Raw genomic sequence first — 20,075 nt, forward strand, 5'->3', positions numbered from 1 at the left:
GCAGCTACCCTTGGAAAAACCCAAGAAACTATTCTAACTGTGGTCAAACCATGTCTTTATTGATATATACTCAAGTGTCAACACATGGGAAAAGGGGAGGTCGTCAAATGTCATCTTTATCGGGGGAAGAGGTAATAATTAAATCACATAATTATTCCGTTCATTTTCTTCCACTTATTCAATTCAAGGTTGTTGGCTGAGGGGATGAAGGGGTGAGCCTGTCCCACCTGTCATGTGACCAAAGGCAGGTACACCCTGGACAGGTCCCTAGTCTATCAAAGGGCTAAATTAAATTACACGTTTTTAATTTGACATGTCAAGAAAAGTATCGGCTGTCACCAACTTATCCTTTGAGTACTGCTTGTTCTGTATTCATGATGTTTTGGATTGTTTGGTTAAGTTGCTGAAGCAATATTTTGCCAACTAATCTTTGGTCATTTACCATCATATATATATTTCACAATCTATGTAAATGACTCACAGTTATATTCATAAATAAATAAAATCGAACGAAGTTTCTTTTGTCTCTATTCAAAAAATAAAGTTTGCAAATCAGTCGTCATGGAGATGCCTTGGTTATAAAAGATGTCATGTAAATATTCAGCAGGACACCTATATAAGATTTATTGTATGTATTAATGAAATAATTAGCAAAATTGTTTTTTTTTTCCTTTATTTTGTTTCTTAAAGATAATTCTTGTATATTAAATACTAAAATTTAATGTTGTTTGGACGTACAAGTTTTTTTATCCTGCTTCGGCTGTTTTCACTGTTGGTATACTCTGACATGAAGCTGGAAGCGGATCTTCTTCCGTAGAGCTTTGTCTACAGATATCCAGAGTCATATGGGGATCACACATATCTGCATGTGTCTGCTGTCTCGTTGCCACAAATGTGTTTTCTCTTACAGAGGGAGGCACAGAGGTCATTTTGTGTCACAGTGTAACGGACACGGGCCATTTTGTGTCAGAACGAATCAGTGGAAAGATGAGCCAGTGAGCTCAGAGGATGCTCATGAGATGCCATTAGTCCAACTGATGCTCATTTGTGCATCATCATGACAATGATGATTATCAAAATGGTGATGTGATTCTCCCTCAGAGTCAAATGCTTAAACGCATATTTTTTCCCCTAAATTTATAAGAGCATGTGAAGTCGAAGCAGTGGAACAGATGGAACTATTACAGTTTACTGATTTCGTGCTGTCCTTCACTAATTTAATCAGTCATTCTGTGCATATACTCTACGCTGACTTTCCCCTTTGCTTGTTTTGCCCTTGTGTGCACATTCCTCTGTGTGTATGTGTGATTGCTAGACCCAGGCAGAGGCCCACTACAAAGGTCACAAGCATGCTCGCAAGCTAAAGGCCTTGGAGACCCAGAGGAATCGGCAGAAGAACGGACAGAGTCAATCAATATCAAGCAAAGACAGAGATAGGGACAAGGGCGTGATGGGAGGAGTAACTGGGCCAACAGACTCGCAATCGAAAGACAAAACAGGTATACATTTTTCTTTTCTAAAGCCAGTCCTCTTGCCACGCTCTGAGTAATTAGATGTAATTGGGGAGACGTAAGCACTAAGGCTTGGTAGCTGCCACTCAGCTGGTTAATTACCAGCTATTACCTGTCCTACTATCATTGGATCCGTCAGACAGGTAATTATTCCCATCAAGCTAAGACATTCGGCAAGATGAGGAGCCTTAAAGCACCTCAGCAGAGATTCCATCTACAGAGAGATGTGGTAGTGTTACTGTCAGATTTTTATTCAACAGTGATACGAGTCCCACATCCAAGTTCCTTATTCCTGTTATTTAATGAGGTGCTGTCACTTTGGACATGTGTAGAAAATTATGGAAAATCGGTCAGAAGTACGGGTAATATTTGCCCACGAGTATTCTTTTCAAAATCAAACAATGGTCTGGATGTAGCCAGCAGTGGTGGCTAATGGATGTAGCAAAGAATAGCATAGCAGGGTTTCATTTCTTTCCAGCTGCTTTTTTTTTTTTTTAAGATTTACTGCATAGATGGTAGGATTGAAATGTGTCTTTTAGAAAATAGGTTTTTTTTTGTTGTTTTTTTGTTTTGTTTTTTTCATATTTTTGCACTGAAAATGGGTTCTGATCTGATTAATTAACTTATTTGTGCTTCAGTAGAGCTTGGGGTTCTTCAATGAGAAGGCCAGCAGAAATCATTACCAATTGATCTTTTTTTTCCCCTGTTAATTTTTCACTTATTTCTTCAATGAAATCCACAGACCACAAATCCCCAGAAAAAATATGGGGACATTAGTGCTTACCATTACTGACCCATGTCCTTTCCATACTGTTAACTTTATAGCTATTGGCTGTATAGTTGCATTAACAGCAAAGACTAATGACTTTGCTATTTGCTTTTTTACTTCTTTCTAGTCATTAGTCACTCAACTTCTCATTCTTCCTGACTAAAAACTCACCATCTTTTTTTCTCTCCTCTGTCGGTTTTCCTTTTCATTACTGATCCTCTCTCTTCCATTTTCTTCCAGCGCCTATCAATTTCCCTCTAACCACATAATGATAAGCTTGTTACATTCGGTGGTTGCCATGGTTGTTGATTGATGGTGACAGAGGGAGCTTCGGCAGAGAGAGCGAACGAATGACAGCGAGACGCAGGGACAAAGGAAGAATGATTGAGATGGCAGGGGGAAAAAGCAGAAAAGATATGAAAATTAAAGAGAGATGAGTGTAATATAAGTATAATAGCAGGATTATATGAAAGGATGAGAACAAAGGAAAAGTTGCACAGGGAGGTCAGGGCCTGGTTCTTTTCTAAAGAAATAACTTAAGTCAAGAAAATGCATTATTCATACTTTGACTGTGAAGAAATCATGTTTCATGTAAATCAAATAATTCTGTAAGTTTAAAAATTACACGAGGTGTGGCCATAAATGCATAAATAAATTTACAAAAACATCTAAAATGTATTTGAAATTTAAAAACAGTGAGTCTAAGCATGAAACCCTCATGAAAATGGGATTTTAGTGATACCTTTACAGACTGGTCTCAGTCTGTAGCTTAATCTGCTGCATTTAGTCCCTTATATTACAATAAAAATATATCTTAGCATTTGCATTCTTTGTAATTAGTGGTAATATACTCTATTTTTCATACACCCAGAAAAAGTCTGGACTTCCGGTTAACTGTCTGTTTAAAATCAGATTAACATTCAATTAACATTGGATCAAGTTTAATTTAACATTACAGTATGTGTTATCTTATAATTATTTTGCTACTTCTATGTAAAATTGATGGTCATAATGAGAAACCAACAGAGACGAGAGAGTAATCACCTGCCCCTGCATGATAGCAGTGCAGCTCTTTGAAACATTTTGACTTCGGGCATCAAAAAGGGGATTGACCCCTCATTTATCCTTTCAGCATCTCAGTTTACAGCTTTATGGACTCTATAGGAAAGTATTAGTGCCAAACAACAAAAGATGTGCTGCAGAGAAGAACTTACATTTTCCTCTATAAAATACATTATGCTTGCGGTCTAAACCAGTATTATTTTCATTTGCATGCAACCTTGAGGCCTTTGGGAACAATTATGTGATGCTTTCACTGATAGGAACTTGAATATAAGAATCAGCGCCAGTATTTCTGGTTTTTCATGTTTGTATACTGAATTTTGGGGTGTACAAAATCCACTGTAGTCCTACAGCAGTTTGCTGGATAATTGCAGAACTCACATTTGTATTCTCATAACAAGATCAGTGGTTGTCGCCTGGCAGTTTGGCCCAAATATTAATTTAAATAATGTGACATAAGTCAGGGAATTGTATTTAGTCAAAATGCTACTGTACTTCCATTTGCATCATTAATGCATAATGAAGGGGTGAATCTACATAATAATATTCACCCCTTTGCCGTTCTTAACTTCCCCTTCAGTCACCTTGTCGTGGTACCTTGACTGCTCTCAACGGATTGTTTTTGCCACATTAGGCAGCTGTAGCCTCGTAATTAATGACTCTCCACTGGAAAGAAAATTAGATTCTAGTATTTCCTTAAAAATGCTAGTTTGGTCAGTATACCCATGATGAAAGGCTTTCTTCTTATGTTTATGTTCATTTTGTATAACCTGTGCAGCACTTTGGTGAACTAAAGTTGTTTAAAATGTGCTATAAAAATAAGCCTTGACACGACTTGATGTGCTAACAGGCCCAGTCACGTCATCCACTTCTGCACAGCAGCAAATGGAAATCAGCAAAGGGAGCTCGCTGGCTGCCACTCCTTCTTCACAAACTTCATCCACGGACTGTTCGTTGCTAGCCTCTCCTCACCTATCCCCCCATGTTTCCCCGGGCTCTCAGTCTTCTGACCTTCCCTCAAACGTTCCACATGTGGAAGGGTGCAGCTCGGCCACCAGTTCAGCACCACAGTCTGAGCCTCAGGGAAGCTCCACAGGAGGCGAGGAGGAAACAGTGAAGGTGGAAGAGGTTAAAGAGTCCAAGAGCAACAAAAAACATCTCCACTGCCCTACATGCAAAGTGACGGTCAATTCTAGCTCCCAGCTGGAGGCTCATTGTAGCGGTAGGTAGTTCATCTCTTTGTTTTTTGCCCTTTCAATCTTTTTATTCTTTATTAATAATATTATTTAACATTCTGTTCTTCCGGTCTGATTGGTACTGATTGAATCAGGCTCTAAGCACAAGCAGATGCTGGACGGTCAGAATACCAGCCAGCCACAACGTAGGGTCAAGATGACATCATCATCCAGACCAGCCTGTCGAATTAAGCAGCGAATGGGCAGCAAAGCCAGACCAGCAAGACCAGTTGGTGTAAACAATCACACTTTTCACTGTGAACTGTGCCAAGTGTCTGTCAACTCAGAGTCACAGCTGAAACAGGTACGAATACTTATCCTACTATTTTACTTTGCTAATTTTACTGCTGCATAAACCACCTGTCAATGTACAAATGCTAAAAATGCAGGATGACTACTCTTTATACTCTACAAGGTAACTCTTTGGGAGTTTGTGTGAGCTGTCTTGACAAAATGACTTTATTCTTTCCTTTCTATCCTTTTTTTAGCACATGAACAGCAGGAGACACAAAGAGCGTTTGGCTGGGAAGCCTGTCAAGGCGAAGTTCACCCCCTATAATAAACTACAGCCCAGTGCTGTCTTAGCGGTGAGAATTTGTCTCTCACACAGACACACACACACATTTGTCCACTTTTATTTTTGTCTAAATCACAGATGGCCATTCAAGATCACTTACAGCACAAACAAAACATACACAAACTTGTCAGATGCAAATTAAGTGCTGTCCCTTGCACCTGTCAGCATTTTTTGCAACAATGCTGACATGTGCATTTAACTCTGAGCATCACTGTGTGTAAGTACAGCTTTACAGATGCTTGTTCAGGCTGAACACTTTTTCTTGTCTTTGATTTCAGACTAAACTGGCCCTACAGAAGCAGCTATCCAAGGCCCTGCCACCGGGCTTCCTGACCAGCCCCCTTAATCCAGCTGCCCTGTGCACCATGGCGTCTGGACCGTTGGCACTACGGCTGCCACCGGGCCCTACAGCCATAATCCAGGGTCCCCTGATCAGCCCCACGCTCTTCAGGCCTGCCCCAGGACCGCTGAGGGCCACACATGCTCCTATTATCTTCTCTCCTTACTAACAGGGAGCATGATGCTGAAGGACCAACAGCAGAGCTGACCTAACCTAGCCAAAACTGGGAGAAAAGATTAAACTGGTCTTCTGAGGACAAATCACAGCCCCCTCTGAGTGACAAGGACACTACACAGAGAGAGTGGGGACAACATATTATGTCAAGTTTGCCAAGTCATAAGAGCAAAAGGCACAATCCCCTGGTGTGGATTGAGATTTTGGCGCTGACTGACCAGCGTCTCATACTTAAAAATGGAAGGACCATTGCTCAGCTGTCTCCTGTCAGCAAACTGTTGAGTGCATGTTCCCCGGGGTCTGGACCCCTCTGGAAGCCATAAGAATAAGCATCCTCTAGTTTTATTTATAAAATGATAAGAAACTAATACACTAGGGTGTTTAAGTGTTACACAGTGTTTGTTGCCAAAAAAATTCTTTAATTTTGGGAAGTTGTACTCTGGGAGAAGAAGAAAAACACTTTATCTTTGCTTAAGTTTTCATAACTAAATCTGAAACTCCCAGGAAAACTGTTGATTTCCATATGCCAACATATGACAAAAAAAGTGCAGATCTGTAACCTGTCAGGCTGAGACGACGACAATGACGACAACGAATCCTGACAAATGTTACAATTTTACAGCCATCAACAAATACAAAATGCCTTTTTTTATAATTTATTTGATACTGAAGGTTGTAAGAGTGTTGTGGTTGAAAGCATTTTACATGGAAAGTGTGCACTACTACCATCCATGTCTTACCATTATACATCAGAGCAAAGGATCAAGGGAATGTTTCTTTAATTTAAACTCTGTTCTGGCCATACTAGAAGAATAAATCTTCATAACACTGACAAATACCAATAGTTTAAAAGTTCTAAACCAGTTAACCACCATCCTTTGAATATACACATAAGTGTTACAAGTGTTTGATACGTCAGTCTTTACTGTGCGACCCTCAATCATAGATTGGCTCCCTAAATTGGAACTCGGTAATCAAAAACTCTGATGACAGGAGCCACTATGATGCATGTTTTTTAGGAGAATTTTAGATGGCTTCATAGGCATTAACACTTAAAGTCCCCAGAATTACGGTAGCAGGTATAAGCACTATTTAAACATAAATGGTTTAAAACACACTATAATGTAGTTGTATTTAGATATAAGAGTGTTTTGTTTTAACAATAGCGCAGTGTATTTGTAATAATCAAAAATCAAAATTAGAAATCTTGATAAATACAATCCATTGAACAACACACTCCTTATATCTAGCAACTTATCTAATGTTTTTTATGCTGCCTTAGAAAAGCTAAAGAAGGGGACTTCAAGTATTTCCAGTGAATTAACAAACTGTAACAGCTTGATGCTGTTAATGTGCAATATGAACAAATGGATGGATGTGTGTTATTCATCATATCAAAAGGCTTTATCCACAAGTTTTTAAAGTGTCTTTAACATTATATTATACTTATTATTTATAGAGTGTATTTAAAAAAAAGAAAAACAGTGTCCTCTCATTATAGAAATCTCTATCCTACATGGCTGTGCTGAATCACCCTAAGCAATATGTATTTTTAAGTGTCACCCAGTACAATTAATGACTAGTGTAACTGTGCATCAATTGCAATAATGTAAATTATTATGTGGTAAAAAAAAATGTTGATACTGTATTCTATATGAACTTATAAATAGCCCTGGTTTTTAAACCGTTGTTCTTGTGTTTTCTTTACAGGCAAACAAGTGTCTTTTTCTTCTTTTTATAATTTCATAGTGGATACATGTCATAAAATAACACAGTCGATTGATACAAAACGGGGTTCAGAATTATTGTATTTATAATTAAATAAAATGAATGCGTCATATGACATGAGTCTACGGGTTGTAGAAGAAATTACACATGTGGTGAATTATTGACCACTGAGGATTTGAAATATTTTTACCAGATTAAGTCGCAGCTGATCTGTTCCTTGTGCCTGTATTTTAATAGCTTAGTGCCCTCCAGTGGTAGGCAAAAAGTATAAAATAGTGTAACCTAAGAGTACACAGATGTTGGTACCTTTTTTTGGCATAGAGATTGGTTTAAAAAAGATTATAAAGAACTGTGGCTATCGGGATTTTTATAATGATGGCATATAATATTTAGAAACGACATCTAATTACTGGTGCAATAAAGTATTTACAGTCATTCTTGTTACCTAGACCTTATAGTCTGGAATAAATGCTATTGTTTGCATATTGAGCGCTTTCATAAGCAGATTTATAAGATAGGAAAATCCATATCCACACGTACAGTTGTGGGTTATTTTATCTGGAAAAGTCTGCATGCTCCCGGGTGAACACAAAGAAATAAATTAATAAGTAAAATACAAGTGAAGGTATATAGATGATTTGAAGGTTTAAAGCTAACAGCATCATATTACTGGTTAATTTCTTTTTCTTTTCTTTTTTTTTTTTTTTACTTTTGGTAACATAAAAAGACGATTTTACTTTTAGTATTGCCAAAAAATAACCTACATTTAGACACATTGATATGTATGAATGTTTTTTCGGCACTTCCTAGGAATATTAACGAGCCCACTCCTGTAAAGTGTGTAGGGATGTGTATATATTGTAAATACAAATAAGAGAAATAACACTGATAACAGGAGGGAAGCAAATAATGAAGTTATGAAACCTAGAATAGGACGTGCCTATATACATCCTTCAAAATAAAAGTCCAAACCACCAATCGCACCGAATTCTCATAAATCTATAACATTTTGTTCATGAAATAAATGGACATCATTACTACGACTACTGCTACAGACACATATCCCGCTATCAGAACTAATAAAACTTCGTGTTGTACATTTTACTGTTTTCTTTTCTTTTTATGATGACCTATTTTTTTTTAATTGACACAAATAGCCATTTCCGGAAATTACGTCAATTCACAGCAGTATTTTCCAGAAAAAATGGCAGCTGTTGACATCGACGTGCCGGTAGAAACAGAGCCACAAATCTGCAACCAGGAGGACCTTGAACGGTAAAAGTATACCTACTCGTCGGGGTTTCACTGTGATGCGTGTGTGGAGTGAAAATAACCCGAGTGATATTAGCCAGTTAGCTGACAGAGCTCGGAAACATCAGTGCGGTCACCCCGGAGCCAAGCTAACCGTGCTAGCTTAACTCGACAGCGTTCTTAAATCTTGCTTTTTAGAAATCTCGGGCAGTTGCTTTGTTATTGTTTGGGATATTTACATTAAAAATAAAATTGTGAACTCAAATTAGACAGCCGGGCAGCTCGCCAGATTGTTCGTTAAGAGAACAAAACAAAACCAGGTGAACTGGCGTGCTTTGCCATGGTCAATATGAGGTATCCGATAATTCACGTGCGCCTAACCCCTTTGGGCGTCATTGAGCTGTATGTCGTATGTGTTTAAGTCTCATCCTTAAAGCATCTTATTTATTGCACACTAGCAGTTCCAGCTTTCATATTCGAGAAACTTCCATAAGAGACTGTCAGGTATGATCAGCAAAAGCCTTCATAACCTTAATTTGAAGTGATTACTTGTTTTCAATACTTTCCCGAGAGGTTTCATGCCATTTTACTGTATTCAAACAGTAACGAGACTATGCCGAAGGTTCTGCACCTAAAGGGAATCGAGCATGAGCGCCTCGCACCCTCAGCTCACCCGGGTGAATCGCATCGGAAACGAGTCATCAACGTGCGCTTTGCACGCAAACATTTTTTTTTTATTGGTCTCCTTTCGTGCATGCGGCCTTTGTTGCATTTCCGCTTAAATACACCGTAACGCACCTGCGTGGGATAATAAAAGTACTGTTAGGTGTTATACCTTGTCTGGCTTACGTAACGATGGACTTGAAAGATTAAAATGTAGGATTGAGTGAGACCTTGATTAATCGTACCGTAAATGTAAAATGTGACTTCAGTGTGCGGGAGGAAATTATTTTTAGGATTGTAATAGAAATATTTTTGACCACCTGTTTTTAAGTTGGGTTTCTTTAACTAAAACATGTAACGCATTATTGTTATCAAATGGTCGCAACAGGAAGCTCCGTGGACTTTATATCGAACACAGTAAAGCCACCTGATTCCCTTAATGATTTGCGGGCATATTAATGAGCAAAGTCACTCCCCAAAGCCTAATTTTGCTTTAGTAGAATTATCCTAATATTAAAGTTTGATAGGAAGCAAACCGATTGGGCAAGTAATCCTTGGAAAATCATTTATAACTCTTGTGGCTAAAAAAGTTAAACAAAAAAATAACTAACTGTTGCTCATCGTGTCTTTTTCAGAAATCTAAAATTAATTATTTGGAATTTCAAAATCGGGGATCAAAGTAACCAAAATATTTGGAGCAGTGAAAAAGAGTGCTGGAAGGGTGGAGCAGTGACAACAAAATGGTCGTGAGACAGTGATGATGTGTGGTTTGGAGGCGGTGGCACAAACAAAAAGAAAGGAGGCAAACTTAAAGATGGCAAGATTTTCACTGAGAATGATCAGAATGTACAGGAATGAGTACACAGGGACAGTTTAGGTTGAGCGATTTGAAGTTAGACACCAGGTTTATTCACGTAATTTAAAATTTTGAGTTGATTCCATTTTCACTGTTAAACTGCAAAAATCCATAGCTCAATTGAAATGGATCAAATTATTCCATTGTTGTTGTATGCCTCCAAGCTTTTTTTTCCCCTCACAATTGCAAAACTGTGACGTCAAACTCAGAGAGAATTCAAGCTTTTTCTACATTGTGTAGACTCAGAGATAATACAACTTTTATGTTTTCCCTATATACAGACCATTGTCCAGGAATAAATCAGGAAATCCATTTAAAAAGTAGGTTCTATAAACATCTATATGGTCTTATTAGTATCCATCGCTATGTTGGACTGTTGTTCACAGTTAAGGCATGCAGGTTTTCACAGGAAGATAGAAACGCCACAGGTAGAACTTAAACATAACTCTGGTTTGGTGGGATCCTGGCTTTAACACATCACATACTTCTAAAGAATTTTTTATATTTCATGAAGACATTTAATGACTTTGCATTATTTAAAAAAAAAAATATAACGATATCCTTTTTCTAAATGAAGACTAGAATACAGATAATTGATTTTATTTTGAATTTACACCAAATAAGAATTCTCATTTGTGTTTGTTCACTTTAAGTGAAACAACAAACTGCAGACACTATCACTTAAAAAAAAGACTAAACCCTAACCCCTAACTTAAAAATAATATAGTAACTATAGCAGGCCGTTTGAAAGTAATTATTAGTTTCTGATTCCTCATGAAACCTAGTTCAGTCAGGTATGTGTGATTTGCGGTTGATCCACTTGTGAGTCACCTGGACTTGTTTCATCTCAGTTAAAGTGGTTTAATATTGTTTGCTTGAGTTTGTTGCTTGTTGGGTTTTTTGTGTCTGCATTCTTAGGTGTGGCTAACAAATGTCGCAACAGCACCCACATTTACTGTATCGGAAAAGTACTTTTATTGTACCTGGGTGCATTTTGGGCTACATAAAAACTGCTACATTAAGTCATACATGAGAATCAGTATTGAGTTCTCCTTTAACACTTGGCACTTATGAAAAGACTGCAGCAGGTGAATTTCATGGCTATGTTTAGTACTTGAGCTATCAGTAGTCAGGACTGTATGTACCCAGATCTGCTGTCCTAGTTCTAGGTGAAGCACAGTCGAGTCCTTGTGGACACTTTGCAGGCTGGAAATTCCCTGAAAAGTGAGAACTGGTACTAGAAGAAGTATCACTGTTTTATAGTCAAGGTCATTCATTCAGTTACAGTCAAGAATTTCAGCCATCAGTGGAAACTACAATAAAAAAGGTTTATAGGGGGGTTCGGGGGGACAGTAGTTTGTTTAAACGCTTCCTGTATATCTCCACCTTCAGGGGGGAAATTAAGTGGTTTATTAGTTTTCTGGTTTATTGAGTAGTTTTAATTATGTCTTTTTCTCCACTCTCCAGTCTGGCTGAAAGTTTCAAAGAGCAAGGCAATGCATACTACAGCAAGAAGGATTACTCTCAGGCTTTCAACTATTACACCAAGGCCATTGGTGAGTATACTCGGTGGCTTGATTTTAAGTTGTCACATTGTTGACTCTAAACGCCCAACGACGCCCACTCGACATTTCTTCATACTTTGCTGTTGAGAAATGCTGCCAGTGAACAGTCCCAATAAAGGCCTGCGGTACAGTCATGCACTGATTGTTGGCACGTGATTTTAGTTTGGCAGTGGCTGATCCTGTAATCATATAAGTTGGGACAAAAGAAAAACAAAAAATGGGGAAGTCAGAGTTTACCTTCTTATTTTTATTTTCTGATGATGCTGAAACACTCCAGTTGTCAGTGATGGCAAGCCCAGATGTTGGTCTCTGATATGCACCTGCATCATTTTGTTTTTGTCACATAAATGATTCATTTTTTTCTTTTCTTTTTTTTAAATCTGAAGATGCATGCCCCAAAAATGCCAGTTATTATGGGAACAGGGCAGCCACCCTCATGATGCTCTGCCGCTTTCGGGAGGCTCTAGAAGATTCCCAGCAGGCTGTGCGTCTGGATGACTGTTTCATGAAGGTGAGTTTGAACTGCTTGTCACATATAGAACATTACTTGTATTGTCCGCTTCGCACATCATGCAGTGCACGGTAATGATGTTCTGAGAAATGTCCGTTCCATCTCATAGGGGCATCTACGTGAGGGCAAGTGCCACCTGTCTTTGGGAAATGCCATGGCAGCCAATCGCTGCTTTCAGAAGGTTTTGGAACTGGAGCCGAGCAATAGAGAGGCCCAGCAGGAGGTGGGAAGCTTTAATCATTTTATTTAATTACTATATAAAAACAAGCATTGGGTAGGATCACATGCTGAGCTAAATATTTGAGTGAATCCATCGGTTAGTAATTATTGTTGTTTTTATTAATTTTAGAAAAATAATGCAGCAACACTGTTGGAATATCAGCGGATGGCAGATTTTGGCTTTGAAAAGCGGGATTTCAGAAAGGTAATTTATGCACGTTCTCTTGTTTTTTAGCATTCTTGTAAATTATAAATTGGGTTTTGTTTGCCACTGTATGAGTGTGTGGTTGTCACCAAAACATAAATATGCTGGAAAAGGATTTTGTCATATGTCTGTGTGATTAGATAAAATTTTAGCGTTTACATGTTGGACTTTGCTATTACTCATATTTATATGAAAAGTACAATTTTGATATTAAATGATTATGAAAACAAGAAAATGGGCTCTCATCACAAAGCCTGTGTGTGTGTGTGTGCGTGTGTGCGCACGTGCGAGTTTGTGTAAATCCTTTCCTTTTCAGCTCTCCCTAAACACTCAAACTCACTCGCTGTTGAGTACAATATGATTCTAACAGAGAGCCTTCAGGCAACAAAATCTCTGTAGAAGAAACACAACTGTCACAGTTTCTGAGGTGAACCTGTGGAAGTATTAACAGTTGCCTCTGTCTCTAGATTACTCAGTGTCACATGCAGACCGATATCGGTGGAATGCGACAATTGGCTGGCGGCTCCGGCTAGCTACCTTGCTGGTCGCTGAGGCACGCAAGTCTGCTGCGGCCGGGCCCCTCTCTACGTTCCCATCTCCACTGCAGAAATCCCGCGGTGGTGGCAAGCCAGCAGGGACTGGCAGTTGCACTTGCGAGATGTGCTATAGTGCCAAATCTCAGAGTCAGAGCCCAACTCCGACCGGATGAACCTGCGTCCTCCACCACCTCCACATCGCTTTGTTTTTATTCATTTATTAGATTTTTTTTCATATAAATTTTAAAGTTAAAGAAAATCCCTCAGTCTTAAAGTTAAATAACTTGTGTCTTCAGGTAATTAAATCAAATATTGAACAAAAGAAACTGCTGGGGGGTTTTTTGTTTTCTTTTTTATTTGCCATAATCGGGCAGCCTTATTACAAAGACAACAGCCACTGCGCGCTGTGATGGATGGTGACCTATCCAGTGGATGCATGGATTGTTAGTTTTCACAAAGCTCCAAATATTTCAGTTTTTCCAGTTTCTGAATGTAATATGGGGGTATAACTGTGTAGTATTTGGTTGTGGCCCTGATTCAGGTGGTGTACTGCATGGACCGGGCCTTAGCTTTGGCTTCTGCCTGCCACCGCTTCAAAATCCTCAAAGCAGAATGTCTCGCTCTGCTTGGACGCTATCCAGAAGCTCAGTCTGTAGCAAGGTGAGAGCAGCTGTGATGGACAGTCATTATTTTTTATTCCACTTCTTTGTGCCATTCTTTAAAGCCAGCCTTTTCTTTACAGTGACATCCTGCGAATGGATTCTACAAATGCAGACGCGCTGTACGTTCGAGGCCTGTGTCTTTATTATGAGGACTGCATCGATAAAGCGGTGCAGTTCTTTGTCCAGGCTCTGAAAATGGCACCTGACCATGAAAAAGCCCGACTGGCCTGCAGGGTAAGATTGAGTTGTAGGTGGCATTATCAACAATGTTTGCAAGTTCTTTTTGTATTGAAGTTCCACAGTTGCAAACTAAGAATGCAAGACAAAGTTAGAGAGGCAAGCTGAGATGGTCTGGACTTGTGCAGAGGAGGTATACCGGATAAAGGATGTTGCCAGGCAGGAGGAAAAAGGGAAGACCTCAGTGGAAGCTTGTGATTGTAGTGAAGGGGGACAACCAGATGGTTGATGTGACAGAGTAGGATGCTAGTCATAGGGTGAGATGGAGGCAGATGATCAAAAGAAGATGATTGATTAAATTCAAGGAGCTTTGCTTTAAGGTAAAACACCATATAACCTTTTTCAAGGTCCTTCTAAATGGGTCCCCGTATTTCTTTCTATGTGTGTACAAGCACAAATGTAGTTGACACTATAGACACTTCAGGTGATTATTTTGCAGTCATTTGTGACAAGATAAGCAACCTTGGCCGTGTGTTTACACGGCAGAAGAACAAGGGTACACAGTAAAGTAGTTGGCGCTAAATTTAAAATATAATCCAAAAATCAGCTTTCAAAGGATGAAAAATGACCTGAGATGTTTTTAGACTTCAAGTTTGCACACAATATGTTTTGAAAAAAACATTGAAAATACAAATAGATTAAAGGATTTTTAAGAATGTTAAAACAAAAGGCCTGAAAAGTATCGGTGCCTTCTTTGCTCACCAGAATGCCAAAGCATTAAAAGCTAAGAAGGAGGAAGGAAACCAGGCGTTTAAGAACAACAACTATGAAGCTGCCTATCAGCTTTACACCGAGGCACTTGCAATAGACCCCAACAACATTAAGACCAACGCTAAACTCTACTGCAACAGAGCCACAGCAGGAGCAAAGGTAAAAGCTTGTTTCGTTATACCACAGTTTCCTCTTGTTGTTAGCTATAATTTGCTTAATATTAGTAATCGTAGTATTCTGGGTCTTCTGGTTCTTTGTATCCTGTCAGCTCACTGTCATTATCTCTTCGTCAACAGCTGAAGAAAGTTGATCAAGCCATTGAAGACTGTACCAGTGCAATCAAACTAGATGACACTTACATCAAGGCATACTTAAGAAGAGCTCAGTGGTATGTTACAGGCATTCTGAGTCAGTTTTCCATGCTTTGTGTGTTTTGTTGTTCAGCATTGTAAAGTTTGTGTCTGACCTTGTGTTACCTGTAGCTACATGGACACAGAGCAATATGAAGAGGCCGTACGGGACTATGAAAAAGTTTATCAGACAGAGAAAACCTCAGGTGAGCTGCTCTCCTTGTTTTCCTAAGCTCTGATTGAATTTAATGTTCAGTTTTTCTCACATGGCTTGCATTTCTCTTTCCCTCCAGATCACAAGCAAATGCTGAAGAAGGCACAGATGGAGCTGAAGAAGAGCAAAAGGAAAGATTATTACAAGGTGCTCGGGGTCGGGAAGAATGCCACTGAGGACGAGATCAAGAAAGCGTATCGCAAACGAGCCCTCATGCATCACCCAGGTAGCTGTCCTAGTCTTTCCACACAGTTCACACTAGTACAGCTCACAGTAATCAGGGCTCTGCCTAGAGTATAGGTCAGATTTAAGTGCAGTGTGCACACAGTAGGTCAAGGCCAACCAATGACAAGACAACGCATCACTTTTTCTCTGTACTTTACACATTACAATAACCAGTGAATTGTGTTAGGATCATGAGCCAGCTGAGCTACAACATCACTTAACAGTTGAGTCTCACTTATCTCGAGGATTTATTGTAGACAACCGTTGAAATTGTCTTGCAGACCGTCACAGTTCAGCAACACCAGAGGTGCAAAAGGAGGAGGAAAAGAAATTCAAAGAAGTGGGTGAAGCCTTCACTGTCCTCTCCGACCCGAAGAAGAAGGTCCGCTATGACAACGGGCACGACCTGGAGGATGACGGCTGTTTTGATGGCGGAGGTACATTTATATTCCCTCTGTGCTCCTATCGGCTTTTGAGTTGGGAAACGGGTGCATCTAAAGAAAAGAGTAACCCAGAAGATATTTTGACCTGTCATAGTGGGAAATAGCAGTGGCTTTGTCATTTATTATAGGGCATTTGTTTGTACTTGGGTAATTAATAAGACCAATAGATCTTTTAGACCTAGTAGGAAACCCAGGAGATCATGATTGTCTGAACAATGGTCGTGTTTACATTTGAAAAAGGGCAAAAACCTTTTTAAGGGTTTTGGGTTTTCTGTAGACTTCATATATGATTATTGCCCAGTTTTACATGAGAAAGTTCCAAGATTTTTTGGGATCTCATTTAAATTAAGACATGAGACATGTCAACACAAAAAAAAGTACAAAGTACAATTTAATTTCCATAATTTAGTTTCTAGAAACTCATTCCATGTTTCCATGCAGCAAGTCCCCGTGTCCCTGACTTGCTGTCAAACTGTCAAGACCTAATGGGACGCTTTAACAGAACACGGACAAATTTTCATACATTATTAACCATTTTCTGCAATGTCAGTTGAAATGTCTGCTTGTGTAAGAAGGCCTTTTATAATGTGGCATCCCATGACGGTCCCTACAAAATCAAGTGTCAGTCGCCTTTAGGTAATGGGACTGAGTGATATGGCTCAACAAGAAAAAAAAAATAAAAACTCTCAACTAAAATAAACAAAATAATTAAAAGAAATGGTGTAAAATATGTGAGAAGATGTGCGGAGACGGTGGAGTGCTGGCGGAGGCGTCCCTTGGCTTTGTTGGCCGTTGTTATTGGAAGTGAATGACATACTCTCCATCGCCAGTTTATAAGAAGCTGCAGCTGTCAGCAGTGATTGAGTCGCTGAAATCAGCCGCAAAGCAGCAGTAAAGTAGTAAAGCTGATTGGTCCAACTCACGCAAAAATTTTCAACCTTTTCTCCTCCAGAAAAGGAAATAAGATGCATTTATAGCCAAAATGCAGACAATTACAACATGTACGTGCTAATCCACATAGAAACTATGAATCAGCTTTTACAAACACGGTTATTATATATATCTTCCACCTCTAATAGGTTCCACTGTTTCTAAGTCTCATCTTAGAGCATCACTGTATGTGATTAGTGGCAGCATGTTTTGGTCTTTTCAGTGTCACCCTGTGGTTTTAATTGTAAAGGGTTTAGAGGTAAAATCTTCTGAAGTCACCGGTCTGCCTGCAGGAAATAAAATTTGCGATGCATGTTGTTGTCTATATACTGCTGTGGAGACAAAGTCCAGTGAAAACAATGTGAAAAATCTTCCTTTAGAAAGGATACATTTTTAAAGCTACTAATTTGATTCAAAAGTTGTTTTCAATATATGGACATAAAACAAAACTAACATCGGAGGCAACAATGTTGCATTACGTTTTGTCCAGAAAGCTGGCTGTAAAGTTTCAGAAGATATTAATTGTTTTGAATATTTCTCACAGAATACAACAAAGAGCAACATACCTTGTGAAAAAAGCAGAAGTCCAATTCATACTGTGACGTACACGATTTATCAGCAGGCTGAAATTACTGGCTGATACTGGCTAATTGCTGATCAGCTGGTATCACATATATAACAGCTGAGATGGAAGAAACCCTTTGACAAGGTTAGGAGTGTTGATGTTGCAGTTTGTCCACCAGAGGGCGCTTTGCAACTTCAAAAGAGCAACAACCAGCTGATCAAAGTAGAACTAAACAAGTAAATGTTTGGGAATTCTTTTGCATTGTGTGTCTGAAAAGGAAAAATATTGGCTGATATCTGATTTTTAAATCGACAAATATCTGTACTGTTCTAATACTGGTTTGCCAGTATGAGGCTGTACATTTAAGTCCAGTTATCTGTTACAGATTGGACCTGTACTAAAAAAAATAAAAAAATAAATAATAATTAAAAAAAAACCCAAAAAAAACACTTGTAGTTCCTGTTTCTCTTTAAATTATATGTGCAATATATCACATAAATTGTTTTCCTTCCTGTATTTCCATTCTTTTCCCATCTTTGGCTTCCTTTTATCCTCCATGTTAACCTTGCTCTACTTCCTGTTTCTACAGATTTTGATGCAAACAACATCTTCAGGGCTTTCTTTGGTGGCCACAGTGGAGGATTCACTTTCGATTCCAGCCCAGGTACGTTTTCTCTTCACTCCATGGTTTTTATATATACATAGGTTTATTGAACACTAACTGAATATTTGTTTTGTGATTTATTACAGACTCTGGACCTGGAAATTTCTTTTTCCAGTTTGGCTAAAGCAGTGGAGCATACACTGGACAAAGTCAAGTCGGACCCACAGTCACCTCATGATGCTCATATTTATGAGTGTCCTGTTAAAATCTCACTTAAAAAAAATCTTCTTTTGAAATACCGCATACATTCCTAAATTAACTCCCTTGCATTGATGCTCAGCCTTTGAGAAGGATTCAAACATTGATGAAGTCTTTAAAAAGTCTTTTAGATGCAGTTTGCATCAGCTGGGCAGAGCTTGTCTCTATTGCCAAAATTGACATTTATGTTCTATGAAATTTCATGTTGTTAAACTGCCTCAGTCTCTATGAAGGGGATGAACAGTGAGGACATACTGGCCATCATGTCTTGATTATTTTGAGAAGCTGTAACGATGCATACGTGTTTAAAGTTCTCCTTGGACTGCACATCTCTAGTGGAAGAGCTGATGTTCTGTGGAAGTTCAGTGACAAATCTGACCTCAGGACAGCCTGTTAATGACAACGCCGTTCTCTTATGAGTGTGCGTCCAGATTTTACTGGCTCTCTTGCCAAATACAGAATCCAGTTGCAGGGTTTTTATTTCCTCTCCATTCTTCATTGTATATTTGACTCGAATGTAAAACATTATGTGTCCACACATTGTCCTTCAGTCTTCCCTGAGTCTATTTATATTTATTGTACTGTATATCCTAAAGTGTATGCAGCAAAATCCCAGTGATGTTCGTCTTCCTTTGTTTGTAAATGTTTTTGACCCCATCCTTTTCACTCATTTTTCACCTGTCTGAAACGGACCCACATAGGAATACATCCACACTTTGTTTTTGTTTTGTTCTTTTCAAAGCAACTTCACAAACGTCATCCACATGTTGCACTGCCCCATTCAAATTCAAGTGGTGCCTTACTAGAATCAGTGAAGCGTCCTAAATAAATCCACATACTAGTTAAAAAAAAAAGGCAGATGTTACACTTGTATAGCAATTTTTTGGTTTTATGATAATCTGGAGGAAAATCTTTTCATCTTGGACCCGTGTCATCAGTCACACTTTGCTGTCATTCATCCATTCATCAGTACAACCCTTCCCCTACTTGTTCCACCTGTTTAAAGGGGCACTGATAGCTTCCACTGTTAACTGTTCTGTCACTGATGTGTACATTACGTTTAAAAACTTGCTACGGTATTAACAAGACCTTTTTTTTTTTTTTTTTTTCTTCCTTTTTTTGGACTACTTTTTTTTTAACTGATAAAATAAAGGCTTGTCTTTTACTGTAATGAGTTTTGTCTTTGACTTTGTTCCTGATGATTACTTTTAAAAGACAGGATATCATCTTGTCCAGCAGGTATATGTAATCACTTTGATCACTTACAGATTCATATCACACTGCATATGAATAATGATTCACTGCGAAAATGACTTTGTTTACAACTCTGGTTTCACTGAGTGCTGAAGTGAAGCTCTGAAAAAAGGAGCGGTGTTAAGAAAGTTCCTCTTTCTTTTACAAGTTTCACAGGGACTTCTTTTTATAATGATCTATAAAAATTGGAGACATTCAAGCTTGTTGAAAGCTCCTCGGCACATTTTAAATCAAATAACCAGCTATAGAATGACTCGAATAAAACCCCCTTTTGGGTTTTTCTTTGTCAATTTTAACCAACGTGCTTTTCACCTTTGTTATTGATTTCAGACTTCCCTGGTAACTCCAAAGAAAGTAATTTTAAAAATCAATATTTATAAATATTGGCAAATTCAGATTTTTTTACTATAACTATTTGTA

General features: G+C 38.6%; 2 protein-coding genes across 3 annotated transcripts in view; both read left to right on the top strand.

Annotated features, from left to right (window-relative positions):
- LOC102296801 (zinc finger protein 385B) overlaps positions 1-7,348 on the top strand; it is a 42,924-nt gene extending 35,576 nt beyond the window's left edge. For both annotated transcript variants that reach the window (XM_005928213.3, XM_005928214.3), the window contains exons 4-8: positions 1,316-1,499; positions 4,193-4,564; positions 4,673-4,881; positions 5,066-5,164; positions 5,433-7,348. In XM_005928213.3, the coding sequence (XP_005928275.1) occupies positions 1,316-1,499; positions 4,193-4,564; positions 4,673-4,881; positions 5,066-5,164; positions 5,433-5,663 (1,095 nt within the window). In that variant the 3' untranslated portion in view covers positions 5,664-7,348. The remainder of the gene's footprint in view (positions 1-1,315; positions 1,500-4,192; positions 4,565-4,672; positions 4,882-5,065; positions 5,165-5,432) is intronic.
- Positions 7,349-8,548: 1,200 nt separating this feature from the next.
- Positions 8,549-19,517, top strand: LOC102296490 (dnaJ homolog subfamily C member 7). Its single transcript, XM_005928212.2, has 14 exons — positions 8,549-8,671; positions 11,634-11,722; positions 12,118-12,242; positions 12,352-12,465; positions 12,592-12,666; positions 13,744-13,862; positions 13,945-14,098; positions 14,807-14,971; positions 15,109-15,200; positions 15,295-15,368; positions 15,456-15,602; positions 15,883-16,038; positions 18,129-18,203; positions 18,290-19,517. Exons 1-14 carry the CDS (start codon positions 8,601-8,603, stop codon positions 18,325-18,327), a joined length of 1,494 nt encoding a protein of 497 aa, XP_005928274.1. The 5' UTR covers positions 8,549-8,600; the 3' UTR covers positions 18,328-19,517.
- Positions 19,518-20,075: the final 558 nt, after the last annotated feature.

Source organism: Haplochromis burtoni, unplaced genomic scaffold (genome assembly GCF_018398535.1).
Source record: "Haplochromis burtoni strain Fernald_Lab_line unplaced genomic scaffold, NCSU_Asbu1 Contig_108, whole genome shotgun sequence".
NCBI lineage: Eukaryota > Metazoa > Chordata > Actinopteri > Cichliformes > Cichlidae > Haplochromis > Haplochromis burtoni.

What these genes read in the sequence shown, in the direction of transcription:
- LOC102296490 (XM_005928212.2), top strand. Translation starts at nt 8,601, where the DNA reads ATGGCAGCTGTTGACATCGACGTGCCGGTAGAAACAGAGCCACAAATC. An exon ending in AAAAGCGGGATTTCAGAAAG is followed by an intron (nt 12,667 to 13,743) that starts GTAATTTATGCA and finishes GCCCTGATTCAG; the next exon opens with GTGGTGTACTGCATGGACCG. An exon ending in GAAGCTCAGTCTGTAGCAAG is followed by an intron (nt 13,863 to 13,944) that starts GTGAGAGCAGCT and finishes TTTTCTTTACAG; the next exon opens with TGACATCCTGCGAATGGATT.